This window comes from Crassostrea angulata, chromosome 6, assembly GCF_025612915.1.
Source record: "Crassostrea angulata isolate pt1a10 chromosome 6, ASM2561291v2, whole genome shotgun sequence".
Taxonomy (NCBI): domain Eukaryota; kingdom Metazoa; phylum Mollusca; class Bivalvia; order Ostreida; family Ostreidae; genus Magallana; species Magallana angulata.
The window spans coordinates 35,216,889-35,238,655 of NC_069116.1; the positions used below are offsets into that span (position 1 = coordinate 35,216,889).

The window sequence follows — 21,767 nt, forward strand, 5'->3', positions numbered from 1 at the left end:
CCAGTCCAATAGATTCAAGTGTAGACAGAAGAATTTCTCTAGTTCTTGTATAAGACAAACTTTTGTGACCCTTCAGAATATATGATTGAGAGCTTTTACAAAAACAAATAGATCTGAATATGAACTCATCTGAACATGCACTAATATTAGCTTTTTCCAAATACCTCTTAGTGATCATAATGGGACATGTAATCTGCCCAGTACCGGAAATGTAAACAGTATAGTACCTTTCTTGTATCGATCAGTTTTACTTTTCTGAACATTAAGAGTCAAATAATCATCAAAAATTTGAATGTCTGACTTTCTAAGATTAACAAGCTCTGAAAACCTTAAAAATCCGGAAAAACTAAGAACGCACATACAAGCAATTCTAAGATCAAGTAAATTACAGCTGTTGTTACCATACAATAGACAAATATTTTTAAAAATGTCTGGAGAAATAGGTTCCTTTTAGTTTCTCCCTCGGTGTCCAATAGATCTGTGACATCCTTCCCTTGTTGAAATAGGAAGGAATGAAGTACAAGGATCGGGAAATCCACTCAATTTATGTGTCCAACTTATAGCATAAAAAGCTTCATCTATTGTAGCTACTGAGTTACATGTACATCGCTGAGATGAATCAAATATAGGGAAACGTTATAGTCTGAGGCTGGTAGTGAAGAGATGTTATAATGTGAACACCACTTACAGAATCTATTGAATGCTCCGCTGTACTTTGTGCGTGTATTCTCAGCTTTTGGTTTTAAACAAGTTTCCGGAAGTCTGCTAACCAATGACTCTAAAGAAGGTTCCGCGCACGCCCAGGAAGTAGTCCATTTTCCTTGATTAAAGATATCTGAAAAACTTGAAGATAAAAACAATCAAATAAGACAGCTTCAATTATAATCGTCAGGTCTCTATATCCCATTTTTCATTCAAATCACTGAATAAATTGAACAGTACTAATCCGTTTTAAACTGTGTACTTAGTTTTCCGTAACATCTACAGTATAATAACGATGTAATCAGATATATAAAAAAAGAATAATCAAAAGTAAAAACTCAACTGTGTAATCATCATTTTACGTCGTGTTGCCGACTCCAACAAATGTAAATACAGCACGTGTAAGGCCAATGCCTTAAACATAACATATCGGACCGTACCGACATCATCAAGACAATTACAAATCTTAAATAGTTCATCTGTACATAAACAAAACCAGACCGTGCCAGCTTTATCAAGAATATAAATAATCTTGAAAGGGCCATGTCTGAATACATACTAGACCATGCCATCTTCATCAAGATACATATCTTGAAAGGGCCATGTCTAAATACAAAAGTACTAGACCATGCCAGCTTCATCAAGACACACGTCTTGAAAGGGCCTGTAATATCGTAATCCGGAATTGTCCGGGCCTCTATTTATTTGTACTTTTGAAACCGGATGTGATGTAAAGCAGTGGAAAATTAAAACTGAGTGAACATGGCAGCATGTGTTTTTATTGAGTATTAATCGGATGGCATCTGACATATAACGGACCCTAAACATAATAGGGCTGTGTCAGCAATCACAATGATAATTAATACAGTTTCTACACAGCATCAGATGTAAAACAATCATAATAGACCGCGCCTGCTTCATCAAGATAGACATCTTGAAAGGGCCTCGTCTACAACTGCTCAGCGCAAAGCCTTATTGCCAAAACGTTAGAATTGAAATGATCTGAACCGAATAAACCATTTTTATTATTAACTCCATGACAAAATACGTTTTGGTATGGCGCAAATTCTAATACATCAGTAACATACTCTCTACATTTCATTTTTGCATTGAACAGCAGTGTCCAAAAAGGAGCGGAAGGCCACTTCGGCACAACAAGAGTTCTAATTGCTCTGCAGTGTAATACATGCTTGATCACTCTGCTAACTAAATTAATTGGAGGAACTAACCAATTATTTTCAAAATGCCAAGACTGTGAAAATGCAACAATGAATTAAATCTCAGTAATTTAGCATGTTGAGCGCTAACGAATCGATCCACTGTATGTGGACCCCACATGCCGTCTATGAATTTAAAAAAACTCATCAGTAGTTTGCCAATCATCAAAATCAATAACATTTGATAATTAATCAGCTTTTGTATTGTCCTCTCTAGGAATCCAAACTATGCTTAATGAAATAGCAAATTCGACACACTTCGAGAATATATTTAAAGCTAAACTCTGTAAATGAGGCTTTGTGCTACCTTTTTGAACAATTGTGACACAGTTTTTACGGGCCGCCGGAAGGCGGACCGTTATTTGATACACATTTAAATATTGTTACTGCGTTTCTGCGGGATAGTTCATTTTTAGTAGAATTAATACTATGCTTATTTTTATGAATTAGAAGTAAATTTGTATGTAGAAATATGTTTTATGCCTTTTAGAAAATATCACATATTTTTTGTCTTACTCGTAAATGAAAAGTAGGTCATACTTAGTAGATTGTCGTATTTGGCGCGTTTTTATCGAGACTATAATCTATTCGGAAAATTTCGGAGTTCTTCATTCTTTTCAAAACGGTATGCGGGACATACTAAGGACCTGAAATACTAAAGACCTAAATGTCATTAAATTTTATATAAATGATATATTTTAATTTCTATGTGTCGTGTCAAATAAAATGACTTTTGTATTTAATATATTTCCATGTAAAATGTGGTAGAAAATATCATGAAATGACATTATATTAATTATTTACGCAAGAATATGACAGAAATGAAAATTTGAATTCACTGGAAAATTTGAACTAATCCATTTTTATTTTATTATGAGGTCCCTTGAAATCATATATTAAGCTAATGCATTAAGTTTTCATTCAATACAATGCAACAACAAAAAACCCAAAATGATTTGAAATACATAATCTCCAAGAGAAATTTGAAATGATGAGTTGAACTTTGTATTAGAGTAATGTACAAATCATTGTTGTTCTCCACTACTTCATACTATGGCAATGATCATACAATTTCCGTTAGAAATGCTTACAGTAACAAAATCGATTCTTTGTGATAATAGTAAAATGTTAAACTTCAAAACAAGTTGCTGAAAGTATATTAAAATTTACCATAAAAATTAGTACAACCAATTCTTATTTTCCTCTATGTGATGTTTTTCTGTAAACAACCAATGATTCATACAACAATTATATATATTTTGCGGCCCATTTGACGCTTGCGTCAATATCATATCTTGTGGTTATCTGTGTGCCATCGTCCTGCTTTTCCTGATAAAGAAGCTGCAAAGTAATTTAATGCTAAATCAATCGCTCTTAACTCTCTCCACGTAGAACTCATCAATGACTCAGATTCTGACCATGTATGGTGTACGATTTTTTCGTCTACTTCAACCGTATATGCTCCTGCTGCAACATTGCTAGCATCTGAAAACACTAACACAAAAGGCAAAGATTCTGCAATCAAACGTGTATAATTCATTTTTACCAAGTTATTTGTCCAGAATTCTAACTCTGTTTTCACCAAATCTGGAAATGCAAGATTTATTACATAATCCCAATGACCACGGCTCTCTACAGCTAAATAAGTATTTCTCGTCATTAAGCTGCAAACACAACCATAAACAGGCGATAATGAAATAATCTGTCCGGCAAACTTTGCTAGTTCTCGAGCTGTAAAAATAGGAAAAGAATTAATCAGGAAATTCAAAGTCGACTGAACTTCTTCTATTCTTCTGTTCGGAATGAATAAAGAATAACTCTTTGAGTCCCACAGCAAACCAAGCCACTCTATGAACTGCACGGGCTGAAAATTTGACTTTTCTATATTTATCAATAACCCAGCTTGCATTAGAGAATCGTGAACAAACAGGCACGTAGCATCGTTTTTGAAAGTGGGGGGGGGGGGGGCCAGACCCATCCAAAAAATCTTGACAAGCCAAAAAAAAAAAATAATAATAAGGGAAATTTAAAGTTTCCAAAAATCTTCAAAATCCTAATCCGGGGGGGGGGGGGGGGGGGGGGGGGGTAGACTCAACTATACTTCCAAAAAAAAATTTTCCCAACCAAAAATTTTTTCTCTCCAAATCATGAAATTCCTAATCCGGGGGGGGGGGAGTACCTTCAATTTGAGTACTCATTTCCTAATTTTCATATCAATTTTTTACGAACTTCCAAAAAAAGTGGGGGGGCCAACTCCATTATAATTCATTTTTTTATATGTAAATTTTAAAAAATTCGTTGCTGCGAGAAAAAGTGGGGGGGGGGGGGGGGGGGCCAGGCCCCCCCTGGCCCCCCCTGATGCTACGTGCCTGACAAAGTTTGAAGCTTTCCGTGTGATTTCATAATTTTTACCGAACCCCAGCCCATCGTCTAGATATAAAACAATATCTATGCCATGGGTTCTCCAGTGTTTAACCAATGGCCTTAAGCATTTTGTAAAAATATACGGAGCTGAAGTCAAGCCAAAAACTAAAACGTTGAAACAATAATACTGACCCTTCCAATAAAAAGTTGTTTTCCGCAAATATTGATATGATGGTAACCAGATTTTAAGTCAAATTTGAATAAAAAAAACAATCTTTGTTGAAAAAATTAAAAGCAACATTCCAGTCCTCAAACTTAACTTTTTTCTTATCTACAAATGTGTTTAATTCACGCAAATCTGATATAAGTCTCTTTTTACCTGAACCTTTGTTATGTGCAACACTGAGTGTACTGACAACAAAAGGCTGAAAAGGAACTTTTTATATACAACCGCTTTCCAAAAGATCTTTAATAGATTGTTCTACAACTTCTACATTGTCAAGAGCAGATTTGTTGTTCTTGAAATTCATAGGAGGAGGAGGTCTCTGAAAAGGAACAACGTATCCATTTTTTATAATATCAATAACGAACTCGCTAGCTCCAATACGTTGCCAATACTGGACATTTTTCGCCAGACTGCCTTTGACGCCTTTTTGCTGCGAACAGAGCTATTTTCAAAGTAAGCAAATATGCTTCAAAAACAAGTTTATTTGATTATCCAAAAGCGATTGATTTTGATCAACATACTTCTCTACAGATCTATTTGTTAACGCCAACACTGGGGGCGCTGGACTGGACTGAAGGCGCTGTGCTCTGGGATTTCCAGTGTCCGTATTTTCGGCAATTGTAGCAGATATCGTATGGCGAGGGTTGTCTACGTTGCTTTGTGTAGGGACGAAAGGAACGCTGAAAGGACGTAGGAGCAGGACTGCGATCGTCAAAGGAGTAGAGACAATTGCAGAGGGTTTCTTGTAAGGACAATAGCGCCGTCTCTCTCTAAGCGTGCGGAGTGCACGGTTTTCAGCTTGTCGCATGCGTTTCTCATCGTCCAAGTGAGAGGCGAGGTCGTCACTTTCATATTCCCGCACTGTTGTCCAACCGGCCGGAGACTTGTCAGCAATGCGAATGAGTTTGTTTCTCCTAGACAACATTGTTATGATAGAAGAAACAATACTGGCCGATGATGAATCTTTAACAGACAAACGTTTCTGTAATTTCGTCAAGTCACTCAATATTTCTGAATTGAAATTGAACTTCGTGATTAAAGTTAACGGATACTTCTTTCTTGATTTGCTTAGCTAAGGAGTCAAAGTCATTACCAGTGGAAAGCTGGTCCTCCAGGTTCTCAAGTTTGGAATCCAAGTAGGATTTGAACAGGTTAAATGTGTCAGCAATATCCGACGTGGCCTCTGGTCTGTTGGGCGCTGTATTTGAAATTCCTGGTGCCGTAAGAGTGGAGGGATCGTCAAGAATAGAGTCGTCCATAGGCTGGTCTCTAATTTCAGCTAGGAAATCTGTAGTCTGCCTCGACGACATAGAGTTAGAATCTCGTAGTCTGTTGCAAAGTGGCATCGAACTTCGAATAACCAAATTCTACTTTATATGTGTACAAGTCATGCGTAGCACGGAATAATTCACCCTATTCACCCGTAAACAGCCAATCGATATGTTATATCGACACGCCCACTTAATTCAAAACAAACACACGTGTTTTCTGTAACTTTTATAAATATATTTCTCATAAGCCATTTGACCAGAAAAGCTGAAACTTGTATGGAAGCATCATGGTCCCTGGGATAAGGTAGGGCCACAATGGCGGGTCGAATTTTTACATAGGAATATATAGAGTAAATCTTCAAAAATCTTCTTCTCAGAAACTAATCAGCCAGGAAAACTGAAACTTTTGTGGAAGCATCCTCATGTAGTGTAGTACAAATTTGTGAACATCATGACCCCCAGGGGTAGGGTAGGGCCACAATTAGGGGGAGAGTCGAATTTTTACATAGGATTATATAGTGTTAATCTTTTACAATCTTCTTCTCATGAACCATAAAACCAGGAAAGCTGAAACTTGTGTGGAAGCATCCTCAGGTAGTGTAGATTCAAAGTTGTGAAAATCATGACCCCCGGGGCTAGGGTGGGGCCACAATGGGGGGTCGAAGTTTTACATAGGAATATACAGAGTAAATCTTTAAAAATCTTCTACTCATGAACCATAAAACCAGGAGAGCTGAAACTTGTGTGGAAGCATCCTCAGGTAGTGTAGATTCAAAGTTGTGAAAATCATGACCCCCGGGGGTAAGATTGGGCCATAATGGGGGGGGGGGGTCAAAATTTTACATAGGAATATACAGAGTAAATCTTTAAAAAATCTTCTTCTCAGAAACTAATCAGCCAGCAAAGCTGAAACTCGTGTGAAAGCATCTTCAGGTAGTGTAGGATGGGGCCACAATGGGGGGTCAAAGTTTAACAAAGGAATATATAGGGTAAATCTTTAAAAATCTTCTTCTCAGAAACTAATCAGACAGATGATTCTTTATAATTGTTAAGACTTTGGCCCCAGGACAATTCTTTGGTCTCACAAGAAGGTTCAAAGTTTGATGTAGGTTTATATCCCATATATAAACTATTGTTAAGGATCTTTTTGAGAACTGCAATACTCAACATATGATATGACTATAAATATGATAATAAATGCCCTTTTTCCATATCACAACCTGTATCAGCCCTCGACCAATATCATCCCTCGGGCCTTCGGCCCTCGGGCTGATATTGGAGTCTTGTTTTTTTTTAACAGTTTGTTGTTTGTGAAAATTTGTTGACAAATATGCCGGGAAGACATTGTTGTGTCAATGGTTGCTACAATGGTGACAACAAGTTAAAAAAATGGAGATCACAATTATGTGTCATACATTCCTGTAATTTTGGAACTGGGAGATGTACATGTGATCCTCCCATCAAATTATGAACATTTCCCACAGAATCCCGAGACAAATATGCCCGAAATATCTGGATTAGAAACATAAACCGCCAAAGTCAAAGTGGAGAACTTTGGCTCCAAATAACGATTCCAGAATATGTTCTTATAATTTTGTGGATCTTGGACCTACCCCAAAGAATCCTTACCCAACACTGCATATGGGACACATGGACAGAGTTGTTGTTGGGAGGCAGCCACCAAAGGACAGATGTTTAGAAATCACTACAAACAATGTTAAAAGTCATTTGATTGACCATGATTATTTGGAATACTGTGATACATGTTTGTACAAGGAAGAAGAGATAAGGAAGTTTAAAGATCAAATAAGATGTCTCACTTTAGAGTTAAATGATCTTAAAAAGAAAACTTCAGTCAGTGTTCAAAATCAGCTCAAATTTCGTGACATGATGAGTTTGTTGGTCAATGATAGGAAAGTAAAATTCTCTACAGGAATCCCTATCAAGTCTGCTTTTAATGCAGTCTACAATGCAATACAACCATCTCTTAAAAATGTTAGATATTGGAAGGGACCATCCTATCATTGCACTACTCTTAACCATAAAAAAATTCAGAAAAATAGGGCTTGTAGAAAATTAAATCCAAAGGAGGAAATGCTTCTTACATTCATGAAAATCAGACTTGGTCTTTAAGATGAGGATCTTGCTGACAGATTTAAGATATCTCTATCATATGTGTCAAGAATGTTCACAACATGGGTGAAATTGTTGAAAAGGTATCTGAGCTATTTAGTATTCAATGCTCAAAAAGATGTAGTCAACATTAACCTACCCCCTTCTTTCAGAACTACCAAATACTCACAAGTAAGGCACATTATTGATTGTTCGGAGGTATTTATAATAGAAAAACCCCAAAATTTAGTGTACCAAGACCAGTGTTGGAGCGATTACAAACATCATCACACTGCAAAAATTTTATTAAGCATAAACCCATCAGGTATGATAAACTTTGTTTCAGAATGCTTGGGTGGGAGGACCAGTGATAAGCATATCACACATCACTCAGGGTTTATGGATCTTATAGAGCCTTTTGATTGTATTATGGCCGACAAAGGTTTAGTAATCTATTGCAAGATTTCACCCTTCTTCATGCTACTCTATTGCCCCCCCCCCCCCCCCCCCCCCCGGGCAAACATGGCGTCAGTCAAATGCCAGCTAATGATGTTAAAAAACAAAAAAATGCTAATAGAAGGATTTTTGTAGAGCAGGCTATTAGAAGAATGAAGTACTTTCGCATACTGAAGTTTGAAATTCCCCTTACATTGTGCCAACACCTTGAGGATATTGTAAGAATAGTTAGTGGGGTGTGTAACATGTATCCACCTCTTCCAAAGTACCGAGAAAACTTACAATAGCTTTTGCCCGAGTAGTCTATCCCTATATTGTCTGGTACTAATAAATCTTCAGTATATTTCCTTTTGGCATTTTGTTATAACATGTTATGAAATGCATTTAATATTCAAAGAGAATGTAAATTAAATTATATGAAATAAAATGAAAAGAAAATGTAAACAATTTATTATTTTCCAAGTCATGCACTGAAATATAGTACATACAATGAACATACAATGAACATACAATGAACATTAATGGTAACAATTAGAATATATATGATATACATAAAATGTACATGTTCATATATAAGTACCGGGTATACCATTTTACAACAATTTTTATTTTCTTCAGATCATTTATTGAGAGAAGCTTAAGAAGAAGAAGATTGAATGCATTTTTTTACAATGCCATGATGTCAAACTTTTGACATATTTGTCAGTTATTCCAACGCAATGAAAATGATACCAAAGTTTGCACACATCACAATATATGCTACGCTCTTTAAGCTTGGTCACTTCATTCATAACAACCATATTACATTCAGGACAAAAATATGTCTCCCCTTCTACATGTACCTTGTTGTCAATTTCCATTGGGTCCGGTGTATGAACATTTAAACTTTCTTGGGTCAAAAGATGTTGCAAAGACTTAGAATGAATCTCTGGTAAAACAAATGAATGATAGAAAAATTCAATGTTGGGTGACATTTCTGAATAAAAATGCTGGTCAAACACAATATTTTCATAAAATGGTACATTGCATGTATATATGTACAGTATACACCATTTTCGCTTTGTAAGTTCAATCTGGCCCTGAATTTGACCATAATATGCCCCGTGTTTCAATGTAAGTGATTCAGTGTTTTGTAAACAACTTGGCAAATTACATTTGCAAAAAAAAAGAAAAATATGTAGAACATTTTGGAATGAGAGGACATTTAAATTCTACTAAACCCTCACCACAGCAAGAACATGATACCAATAAATCAGGGAAGCTGCTAAATAGGGGTGATCTACATCTAAAAATATACCACATTCATCAAATGATACATCTCTGTTTTTTTCTGTACATTTTCATTAACTCAATTTTAGCAATTGGTTCCATTTCTCGTCCATACTTTAAAGACATCACATTCGGATTAACATTTTTATATCCCATTATACGTGAAAGCAAACTTAAGGCTTTATGTCACAGTGTGTAGCGTTTCTCTTATAATTTTCCACTTTTGTATGGACAGCATAGAAATTTGATGCCGTAATCCGTCCTTTCCTCATTTCTGTCCAATGGGGGTTGGATGATTGACCCATTGGTGAGGTTGTTAATGGCTTGAACCTCAGTCTCTGTGAAATGGTCTACATTGTTTTTAACCATATTGTCAATATAATAGTTTGAAACATCAAAAACCATAACATCAGCTGTTTCTTTCTGATTCACTGGTACAGGTAACTGTGTGGTATCCTGGTCATCAGTAGTGTGCACTCCTATCATAAAAAGAAGAATATTAACCAACAGAAGACCCAAGAACAAAATATTTCATTAGTGATAAATAACAGAAGTTTTTTTCTTTTTTGTTTCTTTAGACCTTTTTATCTAATTTAAAATCATTCAAGTTCCAGTTGCCCTCTATTTGTTAGATTAAGAATCAAGAAATATAAAATAATTATAAATGTAATAAAATTCCTAATTTAATATACCTTTGAATACACATGCATTTGGAATAGCATCCTTCAGAGAGGCTAAAATAGTTTTCTGAATGCAAGCCCCGGTGTCATTGTTTGCTTCAGGCATTACATCATAGTCAGCCTTACTCTTTCCAACAAGTGGTCTGGTTGGAGCAGGCTGGAGTTTCTTTTCAGATGGTTTTACCCATATGCATGTGCCTGAGGTGCAAGATGTAAGGCCTAATTTGTTTGCAGATTCAATGCGGAAAAGTAGACCTGCCACATGGTTGCAAGTTTGTCCCAACCTGAAATATGTTGAAAATATCAGAGTAACATTCAGTATATTAAGTCTTTAAACTATTACATATAATCAGCTATAAACTCTTTTAGTTAATAAAATTTGAAATATTTTTTTTTTACAAAAAGTTTCAAAGGAATGCTACAGCTATATTTTGAGACATATCAGGGTTTTATTCATATGTTCTGGTGTCTCATAATATCGATATATAATATATCTCGGATATAATGGAACCCACATAAGAAGAGAGTAAATTATACTTTAGGTGTAAATACAAGTAATTTCAAGTTGAAATAATCACTATAGTATAAAGATCTCTTTAAAGAATTTGACTAAAAAAGGTTTAAAATTATATAATTATTACTAACCCTGATGTGCAGGAGCAGTATGCACTTAAAACATGTCCTGTGGCTTTCTGTAAACAGACCCAGGCACTGTGAGTCGCTGCATTTAAACTCTGTGATGGAGTACATCTGGCACGCAGAAAACAGTAGGGAGATGAAGTAGATATTGGATGATAAAACACCTCCTTCAGCCACTCTGATGTATAGTACTCATATGCTTTACCGATCTTATATTGGTTCAAATGCAGCTGAGCCTTCTCCTCGCTTTCGTATTTCATTAGAAAAGTGGTCACATCGATAATAAACACTGGTGGCCAATGGGACATTCCTTGTGTTTCGTCCTCCCATTTGTCGAATATTAAGCATAGGCGTCGGAACCGGGGGGGGGGGCTTAGCCCCTCAGCTATGTTAAGGGCGTCCATAAAAAAATAGCGATATTTATCACATAAAATGTTAGCCTTTGAACAATCTGTGCATTCTACTCCAAAAAATTGTTAATTTAAAACAAAGTGATATTTTATCGATTATACAAATTAAATAATTTGTTATCGCATGAGCAATTTTTAAGTCTCTTGGGAATACCCTGTCACGTGATACTGCTAAAAATAGATGAACCAGGAATAATACGAACAAATGCAAAGTGCAAGGGCATAACATAAACAAATATAGTTATTTCCGTTTCTAACTTGTAAAATGAACCTTCAAAATTTCGAAAAGTGCTGGGAGCTTAAAATATTCAAGTAAGAACAATTATTAAATTCAATGTAAACAGTGTATGAACAGCAATTTACTGGGATTTCCCGCAATTAACGTTTATTTATATGAAATGCGTAGCGACTTCATACAGCTCCCAGCACTTTTTGATATAATGGGGATACAGTGGTAAGACATGAAAATGTTCAATATATTTGATCAAGTGTATGCCCTTGCACTACTGCATTTTATCTGACCCATTTCACTTTCAGTGTCATTTGCGTGAAATTCAAACGCAACACTGACTAAGATCATGATTTTAATTTTCATTCTTAAAATAGTTTAACGCTGTAAATTTCACTAAAATAATGTTAAAATGTTGTTTCTGTTCACACCAATCATCATTACAAAATTATTGAAATTGGACAAAATTCTTTTAATGTATAATCAGGTTTACTTGTAATCATAATTGATATTTTAGTACTAATTTAAAAAAGCAAGAAGAAACAATATAGCAACAACGTTAGTCCTTTTCACTGGAATACGCATGCTCGACTCCATTGTAGGGGATTCTGGGAATACTGTTCTACTGTAGATAAACTATACTATTTGAATTTCGTTTTATAATCTTCACTTGAAGTTTTGTGTGTTTATTGTAAATGTAAAAAACCGTAACAGAAGTTATTTTAGATACAATGTATTATAATAAATAGCTAGCTTTATCTTAAAATTCCTTCAAGCTCGAAAAACAACCCCGGATATGTTTTCCGAGCTTGTCGGAAAGGCCCGAGAAGATACGATTGCTGCATGACAGTACCAATGGTTCTTCGAAATTGAAATTACAGTAGATACATAATGATTAAGGCACAGTCAATGAGCTATGTCATTGCCGATAGAATCACTCTAGATTCACAATTCTAAATTGAGACCCCACTCCAGCACAATTCCAGTACACCACTGTGCCTTCTTATTTTATAATTAATCTATTCAGAAATATAAACCAATGTTTTAGAAATCTGCTTCTGTGTTTTATGATGAGTACAGCGCTAGCTCACCAATCTTTTTAAAAGATAAGCTTGTAAGATGTTAGATTGACACTGTAAATATAAAGTTGAGGTTTAAACTAAACTCAATTAATCTGTGTGTGTAAATTCGATGAAAAATACTAAAGTTATCTTTCTTCTGAATAGATTTTTTCTGATTCCGTTCCGTTCCGCAAAATACCATTACCCGTGTGGATATTGGTATTTAACGGAACGGAACGGAATCTTTCAAACTTTTTAAATAAAGGAAAATATCATAACAACTACTCGCCGTTCCTTGAATTTTTTTTATCAGATTCTTTAAAGATGAATGAGTCAAGCTATCAAATCATTTCAGTCATCTTGTGTATTTGCTGATTATTAATGTCAGCGTTTGTGTGCGTGTTGTATACAACAACAACTCTTTTTTCATTTTTTTTTATCTATTTCATATCATTGTCACAGCATAACTAACTAGTTGGTTAATGAAGCTAGCAAAAAAGCAATGCTTATATCAAGTAGAATTCATATTATACCAAGATCATTCGCAGCGCAGGGATAATATCGATAAAAATACTTGATAGTCTTATTTGAAATAAATTTGAATGAATGATGAGATAACAAATGTTGTTACCATACTTATAAATAATTTTCTTATGATTCCGTTCCGTTCCGCAAAATACCAATACCCGTGTGGATATTGGTATTTAACGGAACGGAATGAAATCTGTTAAATTTTTTGAAATATGAAATACATCATAACAACTACCTATCTCTATGTTCTTTTGGGATAAATGAAGCAAACAAACAAATCATGATCATTTCATCAATTCATCGTGTCTTAAAAATGACCGAGTACATTGCGTGCAAATGCAGGCGCCTTTCTTTTCATCATAAAACGTGTGTACATGGAATTCATTTTTAATCTAATTTCGCAATCGGTTGTTAATTTCTATCTCGGTAATTTTACGTATACATTCCTACGAAACTGGCAATCCCATTCAAAAGGATATACCTGTCCCAAGTGATTGCTTCCATCACTTTTTAATGATTTTTAATAAAAATACACATATCTTTGAAAGAAATACAGTTGAAATCGATAAAAGGGAATATATCGAATATATCTTCATGGAACAATTATCATTTTTCACTCATAAAATTTCCCAAGAACGAATACAAACGTACGGAGATTGATAATGGGAAATGTTTACATCATTTCACCATTCGAAACTCACTCGGAATACCTCGCGCAATTTTTCAACGCAATCATCCGGGCTTATTAATGGCTGATGCAATGCAAAATCCCCGTAGACTTTCTAATTTTGGATGTGTATTGAAACCTGAAGCGGTAGAGGGGGCGTTTCAAAACAGATAATCTGGACATTTTTCAAATTAGTGGATGAACGTACATGTAGTTTGAGCACAAAGGTATTTAGGATTATCAAAATATCAAGCAAAAAGTGGTGGAAGCAAAAACTCGGGACAGAGTTATAAATGTTTATATATTCTGTGAACGATATTAAAACGATATTAAACGTAAACGATATTGATTAAGATTATTAATAGGGCGACCTTCCTAAAAAAAAAAAAAGAGTTAGAAGGTAACATGTTGTTGAAATATTACTCTAGATCTCTCAAGAGAGACAGAGAGAGTTAAGTATCGAATAAAAATCAATTTATGTTAACATGTAAAGAACAGTCAAAATAATCTACCACCTAGAAAAACACTTGATTTCACTTGATCTCGATCTTAACACTAGTTGTCATGAGAACATTTAATCTTTTAGAAATGATTTATTCTACATACAAAATTATGTATGCATTTTACGTTCCACTTAATTAACTTTAAAGATTTTGAATTATTTTCTAAAGGAACCCGACATGAATGAAATTAGTAAATGACAAAGTTCTAAAAATGAAAATACAATTTTACGTGTTATAATAATTAAATGGCAAAAGGTTTTTATTTGTTTTAAAGGTGATAACTGATATACAATGTAAGCACATGTAAATAATTGTTTAAACAATAAAATGCTTTCTTTGGTGATTCATGCGGGATATGAAGGTGGCTACATTGCAGAAAGAATAAATAAATTTTTACTGCAATGATCACTACCTTCATAACCCGCATGAATCATCTAAGAAAGCATTTTACTGTCTAAATTTTATATCTTCCTTTTGAAAAAATAAAAAATTGATTTTAAAAAGTGTCATATTGTAAATTTTGAATTTACCGGGTGGCAGTAAATACAAAATTTACAACATATTGTAAAAGTAAAATCCACTAAATTACTGTTAATGTACATCTATAAGTTAGTTTAAAGAAACGGCCAAATCAATTTGAGTCTGACATCATTATGATAATTTCGTGCAGTCTGTGATTTCTCTTAGGTCGCTGTAGGTTTTGACCAATCCATAAACGGAGCGTGTATATTTAAGTCCTGTCAGTTTCAGTCGATGTAGGTTCGGCCAATCGATAAACGAGGCGCGTAAATCTCAGTCTGGTTGTTTCTATAAAGCTATGAATTAACTTTACGTTTCCGTAAGAAATAGAAGTAATAAATGTATATATATATATATATGAAAATGAATGTTCTGGAAATTGTGACGCATTTAAAACATTAGCATTACACTTAAAACTGTATGTTGGTAAAAGATTGAAAGGGATAAATTCATATAACATTTTCAAAACCATAATTTTTTATCTGTGAAACAGAATATGATGGTATCATGCAAGAATTCTACTCTGGCAAATTGTTTGGATCACCATGTCACATAAAAATCACGGCTCACATTTTTTTGTTAATATTTTTTCACTGTATTCGGCAAATACTTGTATGACAAAGAACTATATTTTGAGATTTCTAGTTAGAAAATAGACGTAAATATTGTGAATAAGTGATAAGTGAAATGCATTTTTCTGTGCTGTAAATTACATTTGTTTGGGTGGGCGGGGCATGACACCAAACAGCAGAATATACGAGCACGCACATGTAATTATGGCGTCACTTACGTAAAATGACGCCATTTTAAATCGCTTCGTGTGTCTATTTGTTTCATCAATTATTATTCTAACCTGATTTTCAGTGCAAACTGTAGTTGATCTTTATTTCATTTATTCAATACTGCTATGAGCAAGAACTCGTTCGTATCATAAACACAGCATTCATGTAACATGGAATCATTTGTGTCGCAAAAATATTACATGTAGGACATATGTACATATAATATTTTTTTATTGTTAATTTATGAAAAAAAAATATATAATCCACAAAAATTGCATTATATGAATTTTTAAATGTGCAAAACTTTCATTACTGTTATCTTTAGAGCCATAAAAGATATATAAAATATCGGCCCAAAATCGGCCCTGTGGCACAGAAGTGGTTAAACATAATCTGAGGGATAACATTATTTCCAACATGTGGATATTGGTATTTAACGGAACAGAATCTTTCAAACTTTTTAAATGATGGAAAATATCATAACAACTACTCGATCGCCGTTCCTTGATTTTTTTTATCAGATTCTTTAGAGATGAATGAAGCATGCTTTCAAATCAATTCAGTCATCTTGTATATGTGCTGATTATTAAATTCAGTGTTTGTGTGCGTGTTGTATACAACAACAACTCTTATTTTATTGTTTTATCCATTTTATATCATTGTCACGGCAGAAAAAACTAGTTGGTTAATGAAGCTAGCAGAAACGTCAAGTAAAGTGACGATTTCAGTAGTAAATTGGCTGAAGAATTTAATGGTACTAAATTTTTTACAGAATTTGTGTGAAAATAAGGTTAATAAGTCCAAAACGAGCGCAAATTTTTGTACGCCGTAAATTGCAGATTTTTCCTATGGTAGGCACTGTAGCTCCCAGGTCGTCCATCCGAATTTTTTCAGACCGGGAGCTACAGTCCTGCAGCTACGCCGGCGAGCGATTGTGGCAAAGCAATATACCGTTGCCGATTATAGTCTGTCCCAAGTTATTGCTTCCATCGCTTTTTGATGATTTTTAATAAAATTACACATACCTGTGAAAGAAATACAGTTGAAATCGTTAAAAGGGAATATATCCAAGATATCTTCATTGAACAATTATCCATTTCCACTCGGAAAAACTCACAGGAACGAAAACAGATTCCTTACGGAGATTTATAATGGGGAATGTTTACATCTTTTCTCCATTCGGAATACACTCGGAATACATCGCGCAATTTTTTAACGTTATCATCCGGGCTTATTAATGGCTGTTGCAATGCAAAATCTCCGTAGACTTTCAATTTCGGAATGTGTATTGAAACCTGAAGCGGTAGAGGGGGCGTTTCAAAACAGATAATCTGGACATTTTTTATATTAGTGGATGAACTTAGTTTGAGCACAAAGGTATTTACTATTATTGAAATATCATGCAAAAAGTGGTGGAAGCAAAAACTCGGGACAGAGTATAGGAACAACATGGCGTCGAGGTTATCATATTCTACATAACCAGTATTTCCAAAACTACAATTTGTCCTACTACATTGAAATACATTAAAACAGCCAAAATTTCTGGATCAAATTTTAAGTTTTAAGGTGCAATCGTCCTCGTTGGAGCATTGTGTAGTTGCTAACCGTTCCAATAACGTCCCCGTTTCCCGATAACGTCGCCGGCGAGGCAACGTGAATGGTGGTACTATGCCAAAAATGGCTGACATATAATTCGTAATTTACGGTGTCTTGAAGTTTGAAGTCACGTTCTGAGTACTGTACTGAGACCCAAGAGATATGTTACATTCTTTCATACCTTCGTATTGAGTCGAAATACGTAAAGAAAGACATGGATGGCGTCACAGTGCTCTCGCGCTATATTTCCCGCGATAAACTAGAGGTGGATCAAACATCTGTAATGCGTGTACTATAGTCTGTCCCAAGATATCTTGGATTCACACTTTGCTTAATTGCTTGATATTTATAAATACCTCAGGGTTCAAACGATGTTCATTCAAAAGTATAAAAAATTTCCAAGATTTCTCAGTCGAAACGCCCCTGTTAGCGTATCAGGTTTCAATACAATGCTAAAAAATGTGATGTCTACAGAGATTTTGTATTGAAGCAAGCCCGGATGATAACGTTGAAAAATTGCGCGATGTATTCCGAGTGTATTCCGAATGGAGTAAAGATGTAAACATTCCCCATATTATAAATCTCCGTAAGGAATCTGTTTTCGTTCCTGTGAATTTTTCTGAGTGACATTTGATAATGTGTCAATAAAATTATCTTGGAAATTATCCCTTTCAACTATTACAAGTGCACTTCTTTCACAGGTATGTGTATTTTTTTTTAAAATCGTACAAATGTGCTGCATAAATATCTTGGCAATTTTTTTTTTTGTATAATTTTTTTTATTTTGACATTTTCAATTCACAATTGCATATAAACATGTCATTGGTATAATAGCAAGTGAAATTACAATTTAAAAAAATTCTCATTAGCTAGTGCCTAATATATATATATATAGAAATATATATGCATATAAGTATACAATTATAGTCTGTCCCAAGATATTTTTGCCGCATATTTTCTTAAATTATTCAATATTTATAAATACCTCTTGGTTCAGACGATGTTCATTCAAAAGTATGAAAAAATCCCAAGATTTCCCCTTTGAAACGCCCCCTCTAGCTTGTCTGGTATCAGTACACGGCTAAAAATAAAAAGTCTACGAGGTTTTTCCATTGCCAAGGAGATGAAGACGCCCGGATGATAACGTTGAAAAATTGCGCGAGGTGTCCCGAGTATTTCCGAATGGAGAAAAGATGTCAACATTCCCCATTATATATCTCCGTAGGAAATCTGTTTTCGTTCCTGTGAATTTTTACGAGGGAAAAATGATAATGTGTGAATGAAGTTATCTTGGGAATTTTCCCTTTCATCGATTTTAATTGCACTTCAGTCACAGGTATGTGTATTTTTTATTAAAAATCGTTCAAATATGCAGCATAAATATCTTGGGACAGACTATAGTGAAAGTTATAGGGAAGAAAGTTCAGAAAGAAAGACTGATAGTATTATGTACAGAAACATTGTATTGGAGCACTTAGATAAGTAAAATTGTCAATCTATTGACATACATAAATTTATCAAAGTCGATTTTTCATTGAAAATTTCATCAGTCAGAGTAGATCACAAATCTGTTTCAAGTGTTTTTCATACTGAGTGAAATTACAATTTTTTTAAAGTAAATATTTTTCAATTAAGAAATGAAGATAATAATTTTTCTATTGATCGACGTATCAAAGCAAAAATTGACCGGAAAACTTCATCAATGCGCGTAGCATGTCATTGATCAAAAATGTAAATAATGTAAATGAAGCGGCGCGTATGAATACAAAACAACAACAGCAACAATATTCAAATTGGATGCGCCTTCAGTTGATGCAGAGCTATTGAGCTGAATTTAATGGATTAAACACAAATAGTGAGTTAAAATCTGAACCGGCCGAATTGAAAACGACAGGAAAATACATGCGAAAGCTTGTGATATTATTCACTGTGCAGAAAAACTCGTAATCAAACTAGTTTTCATGTGAGATCGATGGAATATGCAACTGGACATAGCCATCCGAGGAGAGGCGATCGTGGACGAAAATAGTTGATATGTCGACAAAGAATAGTATGTATATTAAGCGAATTTTGTAAACGTTGTGGTAACTAGATAGCCAGTGATGTACTTAAATGGTATATCTGCCGCTTGGAATGCGCCGAAGGAGTTGATGCATTGCTCTTAAAAAACTTCTATGACGTCACCCATTGTATTTAGTCAACGTTTATTTTCACTATTCAACCAGCAGGTGTTGGATATATAAATATCCAACTGATAGGAGTTGGATATTTTTAATATCCAACCGTCAATCAGTTGGATATTCAAATATCCAACTGGGCATTAAACATAGAAAACTGAAAAAATGTTGAAACGTGTATTTCCAACATAAATCCAAATTTATAAAACAGAATTTTGTCATCCATAAATGTATATCCGATAAGCCACGAATAAATTTTTTGCAGAAATGTCTCCTTTTCTTAATTTTGATAGATTCGGGATCACATATAAATCACTTTCATAAACTTTTAGACTTCCTCTTTGAACCTTGAACCATATCACTCCTTCTAATTAGTTTAACAATATAGGGCTATTGGTACTTTGCGGAACGGAACGGAACGGAACGGAACCAGTTAAGAGGCCCCAAAAGGGGAAACAATATTTTTTTTAAACGTCATTATTTCAATTTAACTTATCGTAAATGGAAGATTGTTTTACAAATTTCGCTGTTTTAATGAACTGTGTATTACATAAAATATGCTACTCATTGCTCTATAAGTCATTACACGCTTCTTTCCCGAGAAAACCTAAAGTCACTAGTTGTTTTATGATGTTTGATTGACACTATAAATATAAAGTTGAGGTTTAAACCAAACTCAATTAATCTGTGTGTGTAAAGTCGATGAAAATTACTTAAGTATTCTTTCTTCTGAATAGATTTCTTCTGATTCCGTTCCGTTCCGCAAAATACCATTACCCGTGTGGATATTGGTATTTAACGGAACGGAACGGAACCGTTTAAAAATTTTGAAATATAAAATATATCATAGCAACTACTAGCTGTTTGTTAATTTCTATGTTCTTTTGAGATAAATGAAGCAAATCATTTCATCAATTCAAACATCTTGCATATGTGCATATCACTCCTGTGTTGTGTACAGCTATAACTTTTATTTCATCTATGATACTACATTAATTACACGGATGATATTACTAGTTTGTTCATCAAGCTAGCAATAACGCAATGTGTAACCCATATTACGTAGAATTCTAAAATATAACGAGCACATTCGCAAGGAAAAAGTTTAATATTCATCACTTACCTTCCGTCTGAACAATTTTCTTCTGGTTCCGTTCCGTTCCGCAAAATACCATTACCCGTGTGGATATTGGTATTTAACGGAACGGAACGGAACCGTTTAAAAATTTTGAAATATAAAATATATCATAACAATTACTAGCTGTTTGTTTATTTCTATGTTATTTTGAGATAAATGAAGCAAACCAACAAATCATTTCATCAATTCAAACATCTTGCATATGTGCTTATCACTCCTGTGTTGTGTACAGCTATAACTTTTATTTCATCTATGATACTACATTACTTACACGGATGATATTACTAGTTTGTTCATCAAGCTAGCAATAACGCAATGTGTATCCCATATTACGTAGAATTCTAAAATATAACGAGCACATTCGCAAGGAAAAAGTTTAATATTCATCACTTGCCTTCCGTCTGAACAATTTTCTTCTGGTTCCGTTCCGTTCCGCAAAATACCATTACCCGTGTGGATATTGGTATTTAACGGAACGGAACGGAACCGTTTAAAAATTTTGAAATATAAAATATATCATAACAACTACTAGCTGTTTGTTTATTTCTATGTTATTTTGAGATTAATGAAGCAAACCAACAAATCATTTCATCAATTCAAACATCTTGCATATGTGCTTATCACTCCTGTGTTGTGTACAGCTATAACTTTTATTTCGTCTATGATACTACATTACTTACACGGATGATATTACTAGTTTGTTCACCAAGCTAGCAATAACGCAATGTGTATCCCATATTACGTAGAATTCTAAAATATAACGAGTACATTCGCAAGGAAAAAGTTTAATATTCATCACTTACCTTCCGTCTGAACAATTTTCTTCTGGTTCCGTTCCGTTCCGCAAAATACCATTACCCGTGTGGATAATGGTATTTAACGGAACGGAACGGAATCTTTCAAACTTTTTAAATAATGGAAAATATCATAATAACTACTCACCATTCCTTGAATTTTTTATCAGATTCTTTAAAGATGAATGAGTCTATCAATCAAATCAATTCAGTCATCTTGTGTATTTGCTGATTATTAATTTCAGCGTTTGTGTGCGTGTGCTGCATACAACAACAACTCTGTTTTCATTTTTTTTTTTATCAATTTCTTATCATTGTCACGGCAGAACTAACTAGTTGGTTAATTAAGCTAGCAAAAACACACTGCTTATATCAAGTAGAATTCATATTATACCAAGATCATTCGCAGCGCAGGGATAATATC

General features: G+C 34.3%; 1 protein-coding gene and 1 pseudogene across 1 annotated transcript; both read right to left on the minus strand.

The window, feature by feature from the left end:
* Positions 1-4,591: 4,591 nt before the first annotated feature.
* Positions 4,592-5,976, minus strand: LOC128186662 (uncharacterized; annotated as a pseudogene).
* Positions 5,977-8,825: 2,849 nt separating this feature from the next.
* Positions 8,826-11,275, minus strand: LOC128189969 (uncharacterized). Its single transcript, XM_052861814.1, has 3 exons — positions 10,943-11,275; positions 10,310-10,581; positions 8,826-10,096 (listed from the first exon to the last, which is right to left on the minus strand). Exons 1-3 carry the CDS (start codon positions 11,242-11,244, stop codon positions 9,825-9,827), a joined length of 846 nt encoding a protein of 281 aa, XP_052717774.1. The 5' UTR covers positions 11,245-11,275; the 3' UTR covers positions 8,826-9,824.
* Between the last annotated feature and the right edge of the window lie 10,492 nt (positions 11,276-21,767).

What these genes read in the sequence shown, in the direction of transcription:
- LOC128189969 (XM_052861814.1), bottom strand. Translation starts at nt 11,244, where the DNA reads ATGTCCCATTGGCCACCAGTGTTTATTATCGATGTGACCACTTTTCTA. An exon ending in TACTGCTCCTGCACATCAGG is followed by an intron (nt 10,582 to 10,942) that starts GTTAGTAATAAT and finishes AACATATTTCAG; the next exon opens with GTTGGGACAAACTTGCAACC. An exon ending in AAATGCATGTGTATTCAAAG is followed by an intron (nt 10,097 to 10,309) that starts GTATATTAAATT and finishes TTTTTATGATAG; the next exon opens with GAGTGCACACTACTGATGAC.